Source organism: Alosa alosa, chromosome 5, assembly GCF_017589495.1.
Source record: "Alosa alosa isolate M-15738 ecotype Scorff River chromosome 5, AALO_Geno_1.1, whole genome shotgun sequence".
Classification (NCBI taxonomy): domain Eukaryota; kingdom Metazoa; phylum Chordata; class Actinopteri; order Clupeiformes; family Clupeidae; genus Alosa; species Alosa alosa.
The window spans coordinates 18,467,644-18,487,704 of NC_063193.1; the positions used below are offsets into that span (position 1 = coordinate 18,467,644).

General features: G+C 46.1%; 1 protein-coding gene across 3 annotated transcripts in view; it reads left to right on the plus strand.

Annotated features, from left to right (window-relative positions):
* The first annotated feature begins 137 nt into the window (after positions 1-137).
* epg5 (ectopic P-granules autophagy protein 5 homolog (C. elegans)) overlaps positions 138-20,061 on the plus strand; it is a 28,002-nt gene continuing 8,078 nt past the window's right edge. Inside the window, exons 1-32 of one of the 3 annotated variants that reach the window (XM_048242493.1) lie at positions 138-282; positions 823-969; positions 1,120-2,052; positions 2,543-2,786; positions 3,271-3,410; positions 3,825-3,932; positions 4,231-4,304; positions 4,416-4,530; positions 4,987-5,101; positions 5,358-5,508; positions 5,751-5,912; positions 6,314-6,471; positions 7,132-7,286; positions 7,714-7,854; positions 8,185-8,346; positions 8,604-8,726; positions 9,022-9,284; positions 9,410-9,550; positions 9,693-9,837; positions 10,245-10,442; positions 10,833-10,943; positions 12,105-12,227; positions 12,518-12,684; positions 13,001-13,234; positions 13,409-13,532; positions 14,045-14,192; positions 14,901-15,072; positions 15,762-15,924; positions 16,399-16,541; positions 17,014-17,170; positions 18,093-18,287; positions 18,593-18,806. In XM_048242493.1, the coding sequence (XP_048098450.1) occupies positions 913-969; positions 1,120-2,052; positions 2,543-2,786; positions 3,271-3,410; positions 3,825-3,932; positions 4,231-4,304; positions 4,416-4,530; positions 4,987-5,101; positions 5,358-5,508; positions 5,751-5,912; positions 6,314-6,471; positions 7,132-7,286; positions 7,714-7,854; positions 8,185-8,346; positions 8,604-8,726; positions 9,022-9,284; positions 9,410-9,550; positions 9,693-9,837; positions 10,245-10,442; positions 10,833-10,943; positions 12,105-12,227; positions 12,518-12,684; positions 13,001-13,234; positions 13,409-13,532; positions 14,045-14,192; positions 14,901-15,072; positions 15,762-15,924; positions 16,399-16,541; positions 17,014-17,170; positions 18,093-18,287; positions 18,593-18,806 (5,536 nt within the window). In that variant the 5' untranslated portion in view covers positions 138-282; positions 823-912. Of the gene's footprint in view, positions 283-306; positions 970-1,119; positions 2,053-2,542; positions 2,787-3,270; positions 3,411-3,824; positions 3,933-4,230; positions 4,305-4,415; positions 4,531-4,986; positions 5,102-5,357; positions 5,509-5,750; positions 5,913-6,313; positions 6,472-7,131; positions 7,287-7,713; positions 7,855-8,184; positions 8,347-8,603; positions 8,727-9,021; positions 9,285-9,409; positions 9,551-9,692; positions 9,838-10,244; positions 10,443-10,832; positions 10,944-12,104; positions 12,228-12,517; positions 12,685-13,000; positions 13,235-13,408; positions 13,533-14,044; positions 14,193-14,900; positions 15,073-15,761; positions 15,925-16,398; positions 16,542-17,013; positions 17,171-18,092; positions 18,288-18,592; positions 18,807-20,061 lie in introns of those variants that run through there. The other 2 variants (XM_048242495.1, XM_048242494.1) reach the window with 2 other exon arrangements.

Genomic DNA, 20,061 nt, shown 5'->3' on the forward strand with positions numbered 1-20,061 from the left:
ATCTACCATACATTTTGCTACTGCTGAAAGAAATGTTTCATTTCGCTATAGTGCCATTTTCGACCATTTTATCGTTTCCGTTCAGAGCTACGAACTAGATTTGACCCTTCGCGTGAGCCGTATGGGGTGGAGAGTCATGTGAACCACTAAAGCGATAGAGTTCCTGGAACGAAGCAAAACAAACACTACTGACAGCTGTAGCTTGCAAGCTAAGGGCAGCTATACTGTTGACAGATAGTTGTTGATTTACTGCTACAGCTTGTTATTGCTTGTCTATATCCGGTAAGATGTTCTAACTCTTTTTTCTGATGTAATACTTTGTCATATTTAGGCACATCATGAAGTTCCCACTAGCGAGTTAGCAATAGCCAGGGATTGTCTTTGACAATAACACAAGGTAGCTTTTCCTTTTGCTACGAGAGACCTATGCTATGCTTGAACGAAGAGTAAGGCAGATTACGGTTCGATCTTCACTAATATCCCATCTTGTGAGCGTTTTTGCCTGCCAGTTAGGTATCGCATGTTTAGGGAAATTGTTTACGCTAACAACGTAATATTAAGATAACATTAAGTTGTTGACTGGCCATTGTTGTCGTTGAACTTTTGTCTTGAAATATATCTTGCATTGGCGACGACTACACGTAGCTACTGTAACTACGCTGCAGTGCTTGTAAACATTTTCCTAATGACCGTTTTACATATTTTACGCCTCATTACTTTGGACACACTTTAGCTAGTTCTGTCACCACGGCAGATTGCTATGTTGATAAAAATGATGTAATCTGGGAATAGACTGGCTACTTTAAACACAATTTCCCTTAGGGATGGGCTAGTGGACCTGTTTGCTTTGTGTTAGGCTGTCACAGTTAAGTACCAAGAGGGGAAAGCTGCCATGTTAACACAAGCACAGAGATGGCTGAAGCTGTGAGACCAAAGAAAGCGAAGTCAAAGTCCTCTGGAAAATCCCAGGTACGTTTTCAATATTGATCCTTACTTGTTTACTACACATCATCATTATTAGAGATGGTACAGCTGTTTCTGTAAATGTATTCCCACAATGAGATATTGCTCCACACTGCTCTCATAAATTATAATTATATTTTTGCTTTTCATTGGTAGGACAAGAAGCATAAACACACTGAAAGTATAAGAAACGCGCCTGGACATGCTGGTTTATGTGACAAGGCATCAGCCCCGGAGTGCTCAGCACTGCCCAGTGAGGACTTCACAGACATCCCTCTCAGTCTGCCCCCAGAGGTCTCTCCTCCAGAGCCACTGGATCTGCCGCAGGCCCCCAGTACAGCACTGACCGAAGGGGAACGTGAAGCGGACCAACAAAGAGGAACTTTAAGCCCCAAGACAGCTGAGTCACTCCTCATCAGTGAAAACACAGAGAACGAGCAATCCAAGCACAACGATGTGTCAGAGCTGCAGGACATCAAAGAGGACCAACTGCTCGCACAAACAGAGCACAGACACTACAGTCGGACTTTGCTGGACTCAGCTCCCCAGATCTCCGGTGTGCCAGCTTTGTATCCCACCCTCCCATGTCCCTCTGTGGACGCGGCGCTACTGTCAGTTCAGCCGTCTGAAGGCTGCTCGCTGGTGGTGGATGCCTCCCTGCAGCCCGTCGCCACCATCATGAGCAGCCCTCAGCTGAGGGACCCCGCTGTGCTCCCCCTGGTCGAGCAGGAGTCCTCCCCTCCCAGCCTGGTCCCGTTGGAGGTGGTCGAGGCGGAGAAGCCCCCGCGACAGAGGCTGTACCCGGAGCTGCCCAGGCCACCCTCCAGCACTCTGGTCCAGGCCTTCACCAGCGAGCAGCTGCGGCTGTGGGAGCCGGGCTCCTGGCTGGAGAACGTGGAGCTCCACGCCACCGAGTTCCAGGGCCTGGCGCACCAGGAGGGCCACGAGTTGCAGGAGCTGCTGCTCAATTACTGCCGCTGCCGCAAGCAGCTGACGCAGGCGCAGACAGAGCTGCAGGCAGCCAACTCCGACAGCAAGAGCACGCAGAACCGGCTGTGGAGCTTCAAGGACGAGCAGCTCACCCTGCAGGTGAGAAAGAACAAAGGGAAAGGAATATGCAGAATTGGATTCCATTTGTGGTGGTAGGTTTGCAGAATTAACTTGAATGCAACCGTTTTTAACAAATTAGCACAGCGTGGTTATGATGCTAACCAGCTTTAAGCACAATTTAGTACAACCTGGAAAATCATTGTGTGGTGGTCAATGTTGATATTGTGGTGGGCCGCCACAAATAAGTCAATGTATGGGAAACACTGTGCTAGATCCAATTATAGGCTATCCCGATGTATACAAGTCTAACATTTGATTTGATGATATTGTTAAAAAACCCACTATGATGTTGCCTTAAGAGCATTGATTTAAGCATTGTAAAATGCTAAAAGAGCATTCAGAAGTCACATATCATGACATAAATGGCCTGTATTAAATCATATATTACTCACATGACACTTGAATTTCCCCTGGGGATCAATAAAGTATATATCTATCTATCTGACACTGTCTTCTTATCCTCCCCAAGGGTGTGTGTGCTGACCAGGCCAAAGTGTGTGGCTACCACCGCTACCAGACGGTGGTGCTGAGCGAGGCGGTGGTGGCGGAGCTCAAGCACCTGTTCGAGGCCAAGTCGGAGCTGCTGCACCAGACCGTGGCCCTGCACTCCTACACCACCATGCTGTCACGGCTGCAGGTGGAGTCCTACCTGTACCGGCTTCTCGGCAGCAACCCCCTCACCCGGGGTGTGGCCCTGCAGGAGACGAGCTCAGGCAAGTTCATTGAGGGGTGGAGCGGGGTGATGGGGGTCGCTGGTGGTGTTAGTAGTATTTGTGGTATTCGTATTGCTGGTTTTGCACTGTACTGAATAAAGTTTGTTTTGGCTCGCAACACGATGATTCCCTCCCCGTGTGTTTTAAGGCCTACACACACCGCCGGCGACGTGACAGTGATTTATGGCAGGTGACCGGCAAAATTAATAGAATCTATTGAACGAATGGGGCAACGCAAATGTCAAATGGAACGACGGCCGTCACATCACTCTAATCGGCAAACAGCTGTCTAGTCAATGTATCTCCACTGAATCGATGGGTGATCGCGTCGCCAGTAGTGTGTGTAGTAAAGCGATGAACAGAATTCCAGCGTTGCGTTTGACTGTCGCATCGCCGGCCGTGTGTAGTGGGCTTTAAGGCTGTTTTGTAGACATCTTAGTGATCTTGGGTGAATGTTAGTGACTTGATGCTGTTCTCGTTCTAGCTTGTCCCGGTGGGAAATCATCACAGCCCTCCTCCCTGAGAGTGCTGAAGGAGAGCATCAGTGTGCTGTTCAGCTTCACTCGCAGGGTGCTCGACGACTCCCAGTTTCAGGCAGACATACACCTCTGGCTGCAGAAGCTGGTACGTAACTAGCAGCATCACGGCTACTAGTATCTTTATTAATGCTTCCTGAGTAGCTCAGAAACACAACACAAAGCAATCTAGCCTCATTTCACTTACCTTGAGGCTAATACATTTCTAGAAAAGAGAAGTAATTGTTGTGAACACATCCCGTGATTAGAAGCCTCTTATTGAGGCCCCTGCTAAGCTAAGAGCACACTACAAGATCCAGTGTCTCCCTCTTATCCCATTACACAAATAAACAACGTATTAATCCTCTCAGATTTCCAGGGCACTATTGAAACATAAGCCCACTCTGCTCTACTTGGTGTTTGCTTAGTGTGTTAAAATACTATGTAGGCCTAGAGCCCATGGAGTAATAATTGGAATCAGTTGCTCCTCTCTGTATGTGAAATATTCATTTTGCTTGTGAAGGTGTCGGTCCTGCACAAGGTGGCCTCAGCTGGAGAGCACCTCTATCTCCTCAACCACCTGCTCTGCTGTCCTGCTGGAGTTGGGAAGTGGGCAGTGCCCTTCCTACAGGTGAGACAGCCTTCATTTCGGGCAGGACCTGTGACGGTGGTTTGGCCAATGTATTACGGTACATTTCTCATGTAACAAGAAATGGGGCTGTGGTGGATTTTTACACACTCACCTATATTGTCACCTGATTACTGAACTTTGTCACACAGCACAGGGAATGCACAATATCAGTGAATTACTTACATTAAAAAACACTTGCAAGGCACAACTTGCATAAGGCACAAAGAAGTACCAGATACACAAATAAAAGCATATGAATAAAATCTTAAAAAGCATGGATGTCACATCTTCTCTACAGATTACGGTGCTGGAAAACCCCTCTGGGGTGTATCACTTCATGCAGGCTCTAGCTATACTGATGTCTCCAGTCAGGTGAGGAGAACGTACTCATTCACAGCCTTAATATACTAGGGGACGGGTGATGTGCCCAGAGAGTGTCCCTTGTCAGGACTAATCCATCCCATCTGGCCTTTGTCACCATAGGAACCGAGCAGACTTTCTGTGTCACATGAAGCCGTGTGAGACCAAGTCCCCCCTGTCCAGCCACTCTGACCCGGCGTCTGGAAACTGGACCTTGGTGGATGAGGGTGGAGAGGAGGTAGAATAACCCCACATCAGATATCCTCGTATCAGTCATGTGAACTGGAAGCACTGTAGAGTGTGCAATAGCAGAGACGACTTTACTATTGTAATATCAAGTGTATGTATATTGTACAGTGTATACTGTAAGCAAAAGAAAAACTGCTTTTGTGGATTGAACAGGGTTGTTTTTACTTTGTCTGGCATACAGAGGATTGACTCATGAAATCCTGCCATGACCGCAGTCATCAGCAGCAATATGCAATTCTATACGAGTGACACATCTTAGTAAAACAGTGGCACACTGTTGTAGTACAATTCAGTTGTAATTCTGTTCCATCTCATTAAATTAGCTTCCCAAGTCACGTTGTGCTTACTCAGCTAGCTGATGTCCTGAGGACCAACAGAGATGGTTTAAGGACTTATCGTCTCCCAGCTGGAGGCTTTTCTCATGGTTGTGTCTGATTCCTGACAGGATGAAGACCCAGACACAAGCTGGCTGCTGCTGTCTGAGGATGACCTCATCGCCCTCTTCTCTCAGTTTCCTTTCGATGAGCTCTTCAAACATTTGCTGGGCATGTCCTCGGAAGGTGAAAAACAACTGCAGTTTCTCTCAAAATGTTTCATTTATAATTTTATTCTCACTGAGTTTCAGTTGATATAATCATGAGCATGTAGCCCATTTATTAAAGTATTTTTTTTTTTTTACTTTAACAAAGCAGTGTGTCTTGGACAGTTTTTCGATAAGGCTTTTGGACTACACAGCCATAGAAATAGGCCTAACCTGTCTTTTTTGGTCTCATGTTTGTTTTCCCTTGTTTTTCCATACTGTACTGCCCTCTTTAGGCAACTACCTACCCCAGGCCACGACCAGTCAGAAGATGATGAAGATATTCGCCTTTGCCTCCTCTCTGGTCGAGCTTCTTGCTGTGGGCCTGCAGACCTACAACAGGGCTCGCTACCGGCAGTTTGTGAAGCGCATCGGCCACATGATCAGGTTGGCTTTCTTTTCAGGCCTCGACCTTAGGATAAAGCAGATGTTCTGAACAGCCTGATATGCCCTGAAGAGCCCTGATATTTGGCTAAACATTTACATATCCATGATATGTTTATCAAATTCAACTTTCATTACCATCAGGGTAAACTTAATCTAGACATGCTGGCTAGCATTTGAGCATGAGGTTGCCATCTGAAGGGTCATTTGTGGATAAAGTGGGCCTGGGATGTCTTCTGTTCCAGGATGACCTTGTGCTATGTGAGCGATCACTGGGCCCAGTACATCAGCCTGACGGGTGTGGGCCGGACCACCGTGCAGGAGCAGTCCTTCTCCATGGAGAAGCTGCAGGTGGAGTTTGACCACCTCTTCCTCCGCGCCGTCCTACACGTCCTCAAAGCCAAGAGGTGAGGTGATGAGTGTGTGAGAGCGTGGATGGTGATAACAATTTATGTTCTGATTGCCCATGGGGTACACAAACTTTCATGAACTATTTAACGGAATGTCAGCAGCTGTTTAACACGATGGTCAACTAAGCCCAAATGTCAACCATCTGTCAGTAAACTGTGAACAAACCCTGACCCCAACCCCAACCCCAAATGTAAGCCCATTTGTGTTCCGTCTATTCCTCATCATTGTTATCAACAAATAAGTTGTGGATTATGACTTCACACTAAAGCCAAATTGTATCTACAGCATGCAGTACTCACCAGTTATTTGACCAGAATCTCTCAAGCCTGTCCTGAGCCTTGAGTATGACTAGAGAGTTACTTCATCTCCACTGACCTTTGGTCTCTGTGGCGGGCAGGTTGGGAATCTGGCTCTTCATGTCGGAGATGCCTTACGGCACGCTGTCCAGCGTCATGCTGTGGAAGATCTTCTACATAATGCACTGTGCTGAGACCGAGGGGCTGGACAGGCTAAGCTCAGCTCTGGGAGTAGACCTCTGCATCCAGGGCCTGAGAGGTGAGGCCGCAGCATGGTCATCTCATGGACTTAAGCTTTTATCCAAGGCAATGTACTGTATTGAGCACTGATAAGGGGTACATTATATCAGAGTATATGTTCCCTGTGAATCAATGAGATTTAGGCTATTCATTTTGTTAGTATTTTGTGGGTAAGTAGTTTGTTTTTGACAATTTTGGCTCTTGCCAAACATTTTGTTCAGAGATTAATATTGTGACTCCTGAAGTATTTGTATTTGGACAAGAAAACTACTTGCTTCATGCAAGAATAACAAGGAAGCACTAAAGGCATTCGATTTAGTTAAATATAAATTTGGCATATAAACTGCATTCTGTTCTCTAAACACCACATCCCAACATCACATCACAAATTTGAATTGCATTAACATCTTCCATTTTTCACAGTAAAATAACAATGATTTCAAAGAAATATTGTTTAATATCTTCCCTGTAGGGCAGTGAATTCCTTGGCTTTAATTTATTGACATCCCACAAAACATGAGCACCTGGAAATACTGAGAGTTCACAAGACCGTATGAATCATAATGATAACATTTTTTTTCTCTTTGGCTCTCTCCTGTGTGTGTGTGTGTGTGTGTGTGTGTGTGTGTGTGTGTGTGTGTGTGTGTGTGTGTGTGTGTGTGTACACACACAATGCCAGAGCCCAGCCACCAGGAGAAGTTTGAGCGCTGGCTGTCTGAGATAAACAGCTCAGATGGGATCTGCCTGCTCACCACGTTTGCACACATGGCCCAGCCCAAGCGGACAGACGCCGACCCCGAGTTTGTCAAGACCATTGTGCTGGAGATTTACGAGGTAACTCAGTATTTATCCAAGAGAAATGCTATCAGGAGACATTTATTTGTTCAAACAGACTTTCAGTTTACATTGTTCAGTACACTCTTTTCACAAACAAAAGGTTAATCGTTGATAGCCAATAAATTGCACATACACTAGACAATCTTTTCTAAATAGACATTATTCTGAGGACTAGCTTATATCCCTGTTGGGAAAACAAGTCTGTATTTTTTTCATAGATGCTCACTCGTTCAGTATAGACCCTTTCAAGAGAGTTCCATTCTCAGCATCATAGTTGGCCCCACAAGGCTTCCTTTTTAACATTCCATATGTTATCTTAATGCAGAGGAAGTAGATTGGGGCCCAAATAGAACGTTCAAGCATTGTTTTTGTTTTTATTGTTGAAAGGGTCTATTGTGTATTTGTAATGCCTACGCTTTTGCAGGTGGCCTACGTGAGTGTTGCCACGAGGGAGACCTTCTCTAAGGTGGGCAGAGAGCTGCTGGCGGCCATAGCAGCTGCCCATCCCCATGTCATCTCAGTGCTTCTGAAACGCCTGCAGGAGACCATCGATAAAGTGGGCATGGTGAGCACCTCTACGATTGGTTGTTACTGTTGACCGTAACAAAGTACTCAATACTGAAAGTCTTTCACTGTTAAAGACAGACTCTGTCTCGAGACAGTATATGTTCAAACGGCCTCCTGGAGACTTGTATATTAAAAGCACTAATGTGCTTTATAAATAGAGTCCAGTCATTCTCACGCTAGTATATCTTCATCATCTGAGATAGTCCAGAGACATCCATCAGAAAACCTTACATTCTGCCCAATTTTCAAATAAACCTTTTTCAAACAGTTTATAGTTTTTTTTTGTTTTTTTTTTATAAATGGGTGTTGTGTGGTCTGTTGTTCCCAGGTGTCCTTGTACCTGTTTAAGGAGCTCCCGTTGTACCTGTGGAAGCCTGTGACCAGTGAGGTGGGGGTGATCCGCGGCTGGCTGCTGGACTTTGGCCTCCCTGCCGTGGAGAACAAGCTGGCCTGCATCATCCTGGAGGGACTCAACTGGGGCTACCACCCTGTAAGCCTCCACAAGCTGTCAAATGGACAGCAACGTACATCTAGCTCAAAATAGACTTCAGAGAGAGAATGCTTCTTAATACTTTGTACTTGATCAGATAAATTTAGACAGTATTGTTGCGTCTGCTGTAGGCTTTTTTAAACCCCTATTCTGGTGGATTGAGTGGGTTTAGATCTTTTCTGGGAACCAAAGGCTGACATCTGTGTGTTTGTGTCTGTTTCTGTGTCTGTCTATGTGTGTCTGTTTCTGTGTTGTAGAATGGTTGTCTAGCCTTGCCAGATGCCCTGCACTCAGAGGTGGCTCTGCTAGCAGTGGAAGCCTATCAGAAATACCTCACAGACAAACCTTATGGGGGCATCATCTCAGAAAGCATCAAACAGGTTTGTGCACACTACTCACCTGCCACTGCCCCATCCAGAGAGAGACACTGTGTTTGTCGTCTTAACTCATTGTCAATTTGTGGTCTTAGCATTCAGCCTTATTCATTGCCTATAGCCCTTGCCCTTTTCAGTCTCTGCACCATTTTCCGCCATACTCAGTAGAGATGCTAAATTCCTAGTGCTAAAGGTAGGGGATTTCCCACAGTGGTCAGTCAACAACCAAGCCTATTTACCATTAAAACAGTCCACCTCATAATGACCGGTGTTTGTCCTCTCTCCCTCGGTGGCCCTGTAGGTGTCCTATCTGGCTAACGTGGTGAGGTTGGGCCAGACCCCAGAGGCGTCCTTCAACCAATGGGCCTGGGACCTGGTGCTGCGCCTGAAGCTCCATGACAACGAGCGGCGTCTGAAGAACGCCTGGAACCCTGTGCCCTCCAGCGCCCCGCTGGTGCCCGACGTCACGGACATCCCCACCATGCACCCTGTGCTCAAGGCCGTCAAAGCAGGCATTCCCATTGGCTGCTTTCTGGCCATCGCAATGACCACAACTGGACACAGGTCTGTCATCTGAAACAAAACACCCCAAACTTCTGCAATAAAGGAGAAGCTATTTTGTGTATGTGCTGTATAAATACTTATTCATTCATTCAAGTTTTTTTGTGTGCATATTGTTTCTGTGACAGTTTGGAGAAGTTTTGCAGTGAGGGTATTGCTTTGCTGAAGATCCTGGTCCAGTCCCGCCACCTCAAAGCCGTGGTGCACGTTCTGGATAATCTCCTACCTCTGGTCTACCCGTGCCAGTTCTACTTGCTCAAGAACGAACAGTTGAGACACTGTTTTTTATTTATTCACCGTTGTACAAATGTTTGAACTCCAATGAGACTTTAAATGTCATTAAGTGAGATTATTTACAGTAGGTGTTACGAATGGAGATTTGTCTCTGACACATGCTCTTTGACACGGCAGATTCCTAGGCTGCATCCAGATGTTTCTACAGCTGGATAGCGGGACCCCCCAGGGAGTGACCCAGCAGGTCACACACAAGGTGACCCAGCACCTTATCGGAACCTCCCACAGCGAGAACATCAAACTCCTCAACAGTGTCATTCAGGTAGGGTCACATGAAGGGGTGACATCAGACACCCCCGGATAACAGGCTCCTGGGGCTTCCCAGCGTCTCTGGTTACGTAGCGGTTTCAAAGATACACCAAAAGACAAAATGTACTGAACTTTCTTGAAGTGAAGTTGAAGGGAAGGGAAAAGCGGACTCACTCTCCAGTTCTAATGAGTACCTTACAAAGTCAACATAGCGTTTGTGGTAGTCGCTAATTAGATTTGTTTTTTCTTTGTGGTGTTGGACGTCAAAAAGTCTCTAGAGGTGTGTAGTCTGACAACACTGATCCCGAGCCAAAATGTCTGTCAGTATACAATCCGACCAGCACTGTAGCATATAAATAAACATTTAGTAGGAGTAGCACTCCAATGACCTCCAGTGGATCTGTTGAATTCTTCCACCAGGCCCATATCCTGGAGAGTTCTAGAGCTGGCCGCGTGGGAGCGGCGGCAGTTCTGGAGTTCTGGGTGCAGGTTCTAACAGAGCAGAATTCCTGGCACCGGGACAAGACGGTGCTGTACCTGCTGGATCACCTTAGCCGTGCCGCTTTCCTGCACCAGCACGAGGAGTGCCTTCAGAAGATCCTCTACCAGCAGCATAAGGTAGCGCACTGACCAGGAGTGGCCAGTTCTACCCCAGCTTTTCCTCCTGCAGCCAAAGTACAAAAACAGTAGATCAGTGGAAAGTGACGCCTTCAGCAACATTTGTGGCAGTTTAGATTCCTATCAAAAATTTATTATGGTCACTGCCCAAGAGCCATTAACTGTTTATTAACAATTGCTCAGCCAATATCTATCTGCGTTGTTGTCAACTGTTATTGTCCAAAATGTTGCTCTGTGTACCGTCAGCATATGGTAAATAGGGACAATTAGGGTCACAAATGCATGCATGAATGGCTGCCACCAAAATAGATCCGAAAGACCATGTTTTTGTTACTTGTTGACCAGTGTGGTGGATAATTGCTGACATTGTGGCTGTTTCCCTATCATCAGAATGCCTTAGGTTACCATGGAGACAAAGGCATTCTGTCTTCGCTGATGGGCTGGATAGTGGCTGGAAATGTGACACCCTCCTTTGTTGAAGGCTACGCCATGACTGAAGAGGCAAGTCCCATTAGTGTTTTTTTGTTACCCACCTATTTCAGCATTTCCATGAAAGGATAATGAACGATAATAACAATAAGAGTTGTTCAGAGAATTCTGAAAAGCATACTTCACAAAACTGCTGCATTTGCTGCATTATCTCTGTTTACCGACATTTCAAATGTGTTGCATCAGGCCTGTGCATCAGCTGCATATATATCCTACACATTGTATAGTCCAGGGGTCTCTAGCACAGTGCCCGCAGGCACCTGGTAGCCAGGAGCCTATGAGGCGCTCGCAGTGTATGTTCTAGCCAGAGTTCTAAATCACATATGGAAGAGTTTTTTTCAATATCATTATTAACGTTTTCATGTGTTAATACAAGTTTAAGTGTAGAACAGAACCACTTTTAAAATTTGAAAATTGATTTAGTGACATTATAATTTTAAAAACATTGTTATGGTCAAAGTTAATCCGCCACTGCGCAGACTCCCCTTAACATTAAAACGGTGTTAGCCCACCTCTGTTGTTAGACAAACACAATGTAAAAATGTATTCTGCAAGTGTATTCTTATAATAGTGGTTGATGTCGGAAAGTAAGAAAAAGATGACTGATATGGCTAATATTATTAAGGTTGTTTAGACTATTAATAATTATTCATTGCTTAGCCTACTGTTGATAAAAAAACACAAATAGTCTTACATATCATTTTATAGTGTAAAATTATTTTACACTATAGTTAATTTATTTTATTCAAGAATTTTTTTAAGAATGAGTAGCCCTCCGTCTAATTTGTCACCCTTCGTCAGCCCCAAAAAGGTTGGAGACCCCTGGTATAGTCCCCTGCCATGCTACACTCAGTATGTCCATACTCATTAATAATTGAACTGTCCTTGACAACAGCTGTCCTCTCCACTGCAGCATGAGCTAGGGCTCAGTAAGGGCTGTTCAGTGCAGGCAGCTCCGTGTAAAATTGCACACCATAACTTTCAGGTGGTGCATTAGGGTTGTGGGTATTTCTTGCGATTTCATGTTAGAGCGCTAAAAGTTGTGGATTTGAGCCTTGAGTTGGCCAGTTTAACTCCAAACATGTCAAACAAACTAGAGTGCTACTTTGACACTGTTTCCAGTTTCACTTCTCTACCTGATATTGAACTTTCCTCTCCGTTTCCCTACCCGAGGTGTGGTTTGCCTGGCTGGTGTTGAACATGGAGTCCATCTTCGAGGAGGACTCCCAGCTGCGGCGCTGTGTGGAACACGAGCTTCTGTCTAGCCCGGCCAGCCATCCCGATCAAGCCCTCAAGGTCCAGCATACAGCAGGCCATTTATCACACGCCACAGCCACACATGAACTGTGACTCCAGACTGACATGACCATTAATTATGTAGCATTACCTCAACATGCATGTATTTTGAGCCCAACTTGGTGTAATGGTCCATTTAACGTTGCGCCGCCTGCATATTTTTGCTCATACATTGTATAAGGGATCAAGTGAACTGTAAGGCATATAAGGTATGTTGTAGCTAGTGCCATGTTATGTCTACACCATTAGATTGCAGTGTAACCTGAATGTAATTGTTTCCCGGCGGACAGAAAGCTCAGGTGCGTCTGAAGCTGCACGTGGTGCCCTCCCTGCAGAGGATGATGGTCTACCGCTGGGCACAGCAGGCTCTGGCCACACCCGCTGACCACCCACTCCTGCCGCTGGTCTGGCAGAAGTTCCTGCAGCTCTACCTGCGCCAGCCTGGCCCAGAGTTCGGGTAGGGACACGCCGGCCGCTTGCTGCCCGCTGCCTGTGCCTGTGCCACTCTCTCTCACAGCTCACAGGACTACAGCTTAGGGCTTAGACTTTCTAGAGGACCATCCTAGAGATCGTCACACTAAAAATAAATACAACTCGATGCTTTCATTTGAATTGACTGACATGCAGGAGTGAGCCATGGAGTCCCTTTGTTGTATTGTGATGGTCACTGTGCTCTGGAATGAAGATGCTCAAGAAAGTACTTTGAACTGAATACATACATGACCTGCAAGCACTACACACATGGATGGTCTCTTGTTCTGCCTTTTGTCCAGACTGGAGGCCAAGGGCTGCATTGGGAAGCGCTACTTCCACGCCTCGGCCCACGCGCCCCTGCTGAAGGACCTGAGGCAGCGGCTGGTGGAGGTGTCCGACTTCCACCACGCCGCCAGCAAGGCCCTGAAGGTGCCGCGCTCCCCCAGCGAGGGCCCGGGAGACGGGGAGTCCCGGCCTGCCACCCCCATCGCCCAGTACATGACCTCCCCTGAGCTGCACATCGAACTCGTCAGGTACTGCAGTGCCAGTGTTTTGTTGTTTGTTTGTGTTTCTCTGTTTTTCGCTGAATGTACAGAACAGTTTTGACGTTTTTGTAAAACAAAAAGTTGCAGCACTTTTTACCTCTTACTTCTTACTCTGGTCAAAATTACCCCAGCTTAGATGAGGCTCGCTCTCTCTTGTTCCAGGCTCTTTGGTGTCTTTGCCGTGTGGTTGGACGATGAGAACCTGCAGAAGCAGGAGGTTTACCTGCCCTCTCTGCCAAAGCAGTACGATGCGCACAAGCTGGCCAAGATCATGCAGAGGCAGCAGGTAGGGTTCCCACACACACACACACACACACACACACACACACACACACACACACACACACACACACACACACACACACACACACACACACACACACACACACACACCCACACACACACAACCCACAGGATAGAGGACTGCCCTGTCTTCTTGTGGCACTATCAGCAGGAGAGATTATCCTTTCATTGTGTGTGTGTGTGTGTTGTCCTGATAGATAGCATGTATCCTACCTATAATGTCCCTGCCAAATGAGTGTGTAAATGTGTTGTCTGTTGACTGAAAATGTGTTGCCATATGGAGCTGTGTGTGGGTGTGGATAGCATACCGTATGTTCTTACTGTAATGAATGTGGTATTTGATGAATGAATCTGCTAAATGGTTAAACATAGATGTATACCTGTATTATACAGTATGTCATGTAAACATGTGTGTAGTGAATGTGTCTAGTGAATGTATGGCCATGTGTATCATATCCGTTTCTGTGTGTGTGTGTGTGTGTGTTCGTGTTCCAGGAGGTGTGGATGGAGTATGTGGACATTGAGCGTGTGCAGCACGAGCTGAATGAGGTGCTGGACCTGTGGCAGAAGGTCAAGAACGAGCCATCCTACCTGCACGTCACCAGCAACTCCATCTTCACCGACTTCATCAACCCACACGCCGGTACGTCCAGACCTCGCAGTCTCCACCAGTCGGTGCACCTCTCACTCCCACACTCTTCCTGTTACGCCCCTACAGTCTACGGTTACACCAGACTCTGATGTATGTGGTAAGGCCTGTCTTAACATGGAGGCAAATAGGGGCTGTCCTCTGCTTAAGTGCTGGGCCCGGACGAATGCGTGCACCAAGTGTGTCTGTCAGTTCTCTGGAGAACCGGAGTAATTACCTCCTGCGATTAGGTCTTGTCTGATTTAATGAGATCTCTCGGTAATGGGGACGTTTTTATAGGACACTTGGGCGGCGGAGCTGACAAGGTTGTTAGCCCATCACGCCTGAGGAGAGAGGACAGGCCAGCTGAGGACAGGGAGTGCAGTGTGGGCCTCAACATGCTTAATGTCTCCCTGCGGCAGTCTGTGTCTGTTAGATAGGAAGTGGTTCTTTTTGGGTCCATGCATAAACTATTGGAAGAGGCCAGTGTTACCGTATGTTGTCGCCCTACCTGACTGGTGCTGTCTAATAGATTATAAATATATAAATGTATATATTAATTTTCCTAAATTAAGATATTATATCAAAACACATTAGTGTAGTGATTATATACAACTATGGACATCCTTGGTCATAATATAAGTGAAGTAGAAAGCAGATTCAGTTTTGAGTTGTTCGCCTGGTTCTTGAACTTTCTTGAACGTTTCTTCTACGCTTTCATAGCAAAGGAGCGCATCCTGACCAACCTGAGGAAGCACGATGCCCCGCAGGGAGCCCTGCTGCTGGTGCCCATGAGAGCCCCGGTGCCCGACGTCCCGACCGCGTGTCTGTCTGAGGAGGCCGCCTCGTCCGCTCTCCTCCACAAGGAGCTCACCAAGCTCCAGCACCAGGCCAGGTGACTGTCCTCCCAACCACCAAACCAGACCGCTGACATACACAGCGTCAATGTAATGGAAAATAGACTGGGCCTGCCCTGACATGCACTGGTATCTGGTCAATGCAGTATAGAGATCAGTGGTGACCAAAGATCTTAGAGCGGAGTGTTGTGGTGACCAATAAGGAGTAGAGCCTGGCGTCCAGATGTGCATGTGGCAAACCAGCATTGGTCCAGACATCCTTTAGCTGAAAACAGCATTGTACAGAAACGTTCTTTGGGAAAAGATAACAGATAATAAAAATAGATAAATAAATAAAATATTCTTGTAACACAAGAAAACATCTTAGCATATCAGTAGTTCTTCTCCTGAATGTCCTTGTCTAAAAATACCTTCCCAAGTTTTTCCTTTCCAAGAGCGTCCATATTATTTAACAGCATGTATACCACTTCACCATCAGTCATGGAACATTAATACACCACTGTATTATTTAGTCCCCCTCACTTCAAAGTGAGCCTTTGAAGTTGAATATCCCATATAAATAATACACTTGATCCCAATTAAAGCGTGAACAGTGTTGTCAGCCTTGCCTGACAGACACATATTTATATGATGTCAAATAAAGACTTACAAAACAGCTAAGAGAACTTCTCTTTCTGACACCACCTTCTGTTCCCTCACTCCGTGCTTTGTGTCTCCCGGGTTGCAGACTTGCAGCGATGCGGGAGACCCAGCAGGTGGCGCTGGACAGCGAGCTGCTGGAGCTGCTCCCTCAGCTCTACTGCAACCGCGAGGAGCAGCTCAGCATGCAGCTGGAGTGCAAGGGCAAAGGGGGCCAAGCCTGCCAGGGCGCCGCCCACATCAACGCAAAGGTCAGGGGTCACATGCGGTCATTCACACAGCATCACCCTGGCCCCTCATTGTTCCCCTTTTTTACTAGCAAAGAGGTTTTTTACCCAAGAGTTAGTCTCTAAAATGAATCCCAGAGAAAGGAGCACTAAAGAGAAAAGACTAGTCAATTTGCCTATTGTTATTACTCATTTACTCATGTAGTTACCCAGCTACTGGTCTGTGTACTGTCGATATAATGTCTATAAGAGCAACCTTTTCATCAAGTTTTTAGTGTATGATCTCCCCTACCATATGGGTGCTTGTGATATAAATTCACTTTGGATAAAGGCGACTGTTAAATGCTAATCAGCTTTAACTTTATAATGTATAGTGTATAGTGTGTGCACTGCTATCTCTTTTGTGGTATGTGTTGTGATGTGTTATGTGAATCTGACTCCTCCGTGTGTCGGTTCCTCATGTTGTGTGTGTGTCCTGTGGTGTGCTGGGTCCTGTAGTATGAGGGCATGCACCTGCAGGAGCCTGTCCAGACGCAGATCCAGTCCCTGAAGAGCGACATCAAGCAGCTGCAGACAGACGCCATCAAGCCCCCGCCCCAGAGCGTAGCCGAGGCCGCCGTCCACACAGAGAACTTCATCACGTCAGTACCCTCATCATCATCATCATCATCATCATCATCCTCCTGATTATTATCCTCATCTACTGCTCTCAGACCAGTCTCACACATGGGCATTTTTTTTAAGTTTTACTTTAAAGTCTATTTCTGAATGTGTTTTGGGGATACTCATGGTGTCTGATATATTGCTTTATTTTTTCTGACAATTAAGTATTGAAATGATGTTTGTCAGGGTTTCCACAAGGTCTCAAAAAAAGTCTAATTTACCTTTCCTTTTGCATTATGGTCTTAAAAAGGTCTTCAATTTTACTAGTTAAAAGCTGCAGAAATCTAGATTTTCAGGAAAACATAAAAAAAGAGAGATAGAAAATCTGACAAAAGCGAATGTCTGGAATGACATTAAAAAAACTAAGAAATAATTAAAGATATTCACTTAGTTGCGTAGTTGGTGGTTGCAAAGATTCTGACATGAGTTTTGTATACCCACACTGCCCAGTGCCCTGGTCAACGCCTTCAAGCTGCACCCATCTCCGGCTGTGCAGAAGGTGGGCATCACAGCCTTCTATCAGGTGGTGTCGTTTGTGTGTGAGGACACCCTGCGCCATCCTCCCACACGCCAGTTCTTCTCCTCCTGTGTTGAGATCCTGGGTCAGGTAGGCACTACTAACCCGTCCACTCGTGTCCACTGCATGTACCGCGTACCCACTCAACACACACGCATTCACACAAGCGTACTGAGCTTCATACATCTTAATTCACCATCATCTAGCGGTTTTATCTACAGTTAGGTAATGCTTCACTAGCGCTGGGTGTACAGCACACAGTTGCGATGTGCATGTATATCTGTGTTGAGTTGATGCAGTCCCTTTAAAGAGAACGGGACGTGAAATGACGTCAAGCTCCGTGCTGTTATCGTTGACGGCCAGCGGCATTTGGAGTTTAGAGATTTTAACTTAAATAATTTTTTTTTTGTTTGAAATAAATGACACATGCACTTGTGTGGAAATTGCCTGCTTTGACTCATTACAGTTAGATGTCCACAAAACCACAGGATAACAATGAAAAACTTTTACCTTGCTGATGTGAAAGAGGGCAAGGGAGATGAAGAGGAGGAGGAAGAGGAGGAGGAGTGTGTAATGGCCTCATCCATCTTTTTAGTTTTCTTCCTGCTGGAGAGCAATAGAGTAACAATACGTCTGTGACATCCTCCCAGAGGAGTCAGACCTGGGCATATGTTGTTCTCACATTGCTCTGACAGGAAGGTCAAAGAGAACCGTTAGATCTAACGCTTTGTTGTGTTACTACGCCACTTTGTAGACAGCTTGAAATAGAAAAAGGTTCTGCTTCATGTTTCAGACAATGTGCAGTCAGATGGAATATATCTGAATCTCACAGGCGCACAGACACACACTTACAAGCGTACACAAACGTACTCATGCACATACTGTATACTTGGACATTACTCAGTGTCCACTTCTGCCGACATGTGCCCTGTCTTCATACACGTGGTCCTCTCCTCTCCTCTCTCTTGTCCTCTCCTCTCCTCTCCTCTCCCCACTGTGCTGCTGTCTCCAGGTGTTTATCCAGGGTGTTCAGACAGAGTGCAGGCACATCTTGAAGACCATCCTGCAGAACCGCCGCCTCTGCAACCTCCTCTCACCGTACTTCACGCCCAACGCCTCGCCGGCCGAGCTGGTGGCCCTCTACGAGGAGGTGGTCACAGCCCTGCACGCCGACAGCGGAGATGTCATCTTCATGCTCCTCACCAAGGTTCGGGTCACTCAAATCAAGCTAAAAAAAAAAAAAAAGGAATAAAGCCTAGCACAAATGTGGCCAAGCACATGTTGCAACAATGTATGTGGAATGGTGTTGTAGTGTAGAGGGATTTATTTTATTTTTGTTAAAAGTTTTGATCACATAAATTGTCCACCGCATCCACCGCATGAAGATGATGAAATTTTTTTCCCTTATCCATGTCAACAACATTGCAGTCATTAAACTTGTGGTTTCTAGTCCTTAAAGTGACTTATGCCCCTCTCTCTCTTCCCCTTCCCTTCCATCGTCCACTCTCCCAGTTTGACCTGAGCCAGTGGCTGGCGGGGTCCCAGCCGGCCTTCCCCGAGCGCAGCCGCCTGATGGAGCTCATCCATTTGGCCCTGGGTGCGTGCGGCCTCCAGCCCGAGCCAGAGGTGCTCTTGCCTTTCAACCTCTTCTGCAAGCACTGGACACGCATGCTGTGCCACCAGTTCCCCGACCACTACAGCGACTTTCTCCGCCTACTCATGCAGAGTAAGTCACCGCCTGCAGTAGTCTTGCAGGGGGGCCGCTGTGACTAAAACACTTGCACGCACTATCACAGACTGGAGAGCACTTGGTCAAACTGGGCAAGAGAGCCATGATGAAAACTAGAAAGGCACAGAGGGCCAGATGTATGTACATTTGCGAACGTAGCGTTATCAGCGCCATGGACAAACCGCAGATAGCGTCATATGTGCTATTTATCAAACTTTCACTTCATCGGGTAATCTGCGCCTTTCTCCGCCCCCTACCGCAATTTTACGAACGTTCACAACTGAACGCCATAGCCTACATACAAGCGCAGTTGAATGAAGTTGACTGATGACAACATTAAAACGAATCAAACGTTTAGCAATCATGAAATAATACAATACAGTACATGATAAGATGTCAACAAGCAAGTGGATGACGTGAAAGTGAAAGTAAGACATTCGAAAGGCCAACGAAAGTTAAGGTTGCTTTTAATATAGTACAAAGACGCAAAACTGGTGCTCTAAATAGCGATTCTGTTGTCTTTGAAAGGTTCTATTGATGCATTTAACCGCAATTTGGATTAACACCTGCTTTTACAAGGCGGATATATTTAGGCCCAGAATAGGCGTGCGCTTTCACAGGCAGTACATACCGCGGAATATATAATTATGCGCTCTTAACGCTTCCCCTCCCATCTCTTTACGGTAAACTCCCACTTTCCCCTTGACCCTCCCGTGAATGCATATGCATGACACGGAAAAGCGCAATTTGCCATTTTCAGCTCTCACGACAGGCAATCTTAACATTTACCTCAGTGGGCCTGTTTGTGAGGGTGCCATGATTGTACGCACACGTTGCAAAACAAATACGCCTGAAATGGGCGCAAATGTGTTAATACATCTGGCCCTCAGAGAGAGCAGGCTTCTGCCAAGGTCAGATGTCCTATTTGGCATAATGTGACATTACTGAAAGTGAAGCTACATTTGTATCCACCCCATGATTCAGAACTGCTCCAATCTAACTTTGTCTTTCTGGCCCCTTGCTACACTTTTCCATGACAGTTACATTTTTTAAAATGTAAATGTGTATGAAAGGTGCTATACAAATAAAGCTTTATTATTATTATTATTATTATTATTAAAAATAAAGATTGTAGTTTTTGCATAAACCTGCTTACAAACAAGACACCAGACAAACAAACAAACAAACAAATGAATGCCAAACAAAGCTACAGTATGCCTACGTGCTTTCCCCCACCTCCCACCTATAGCAT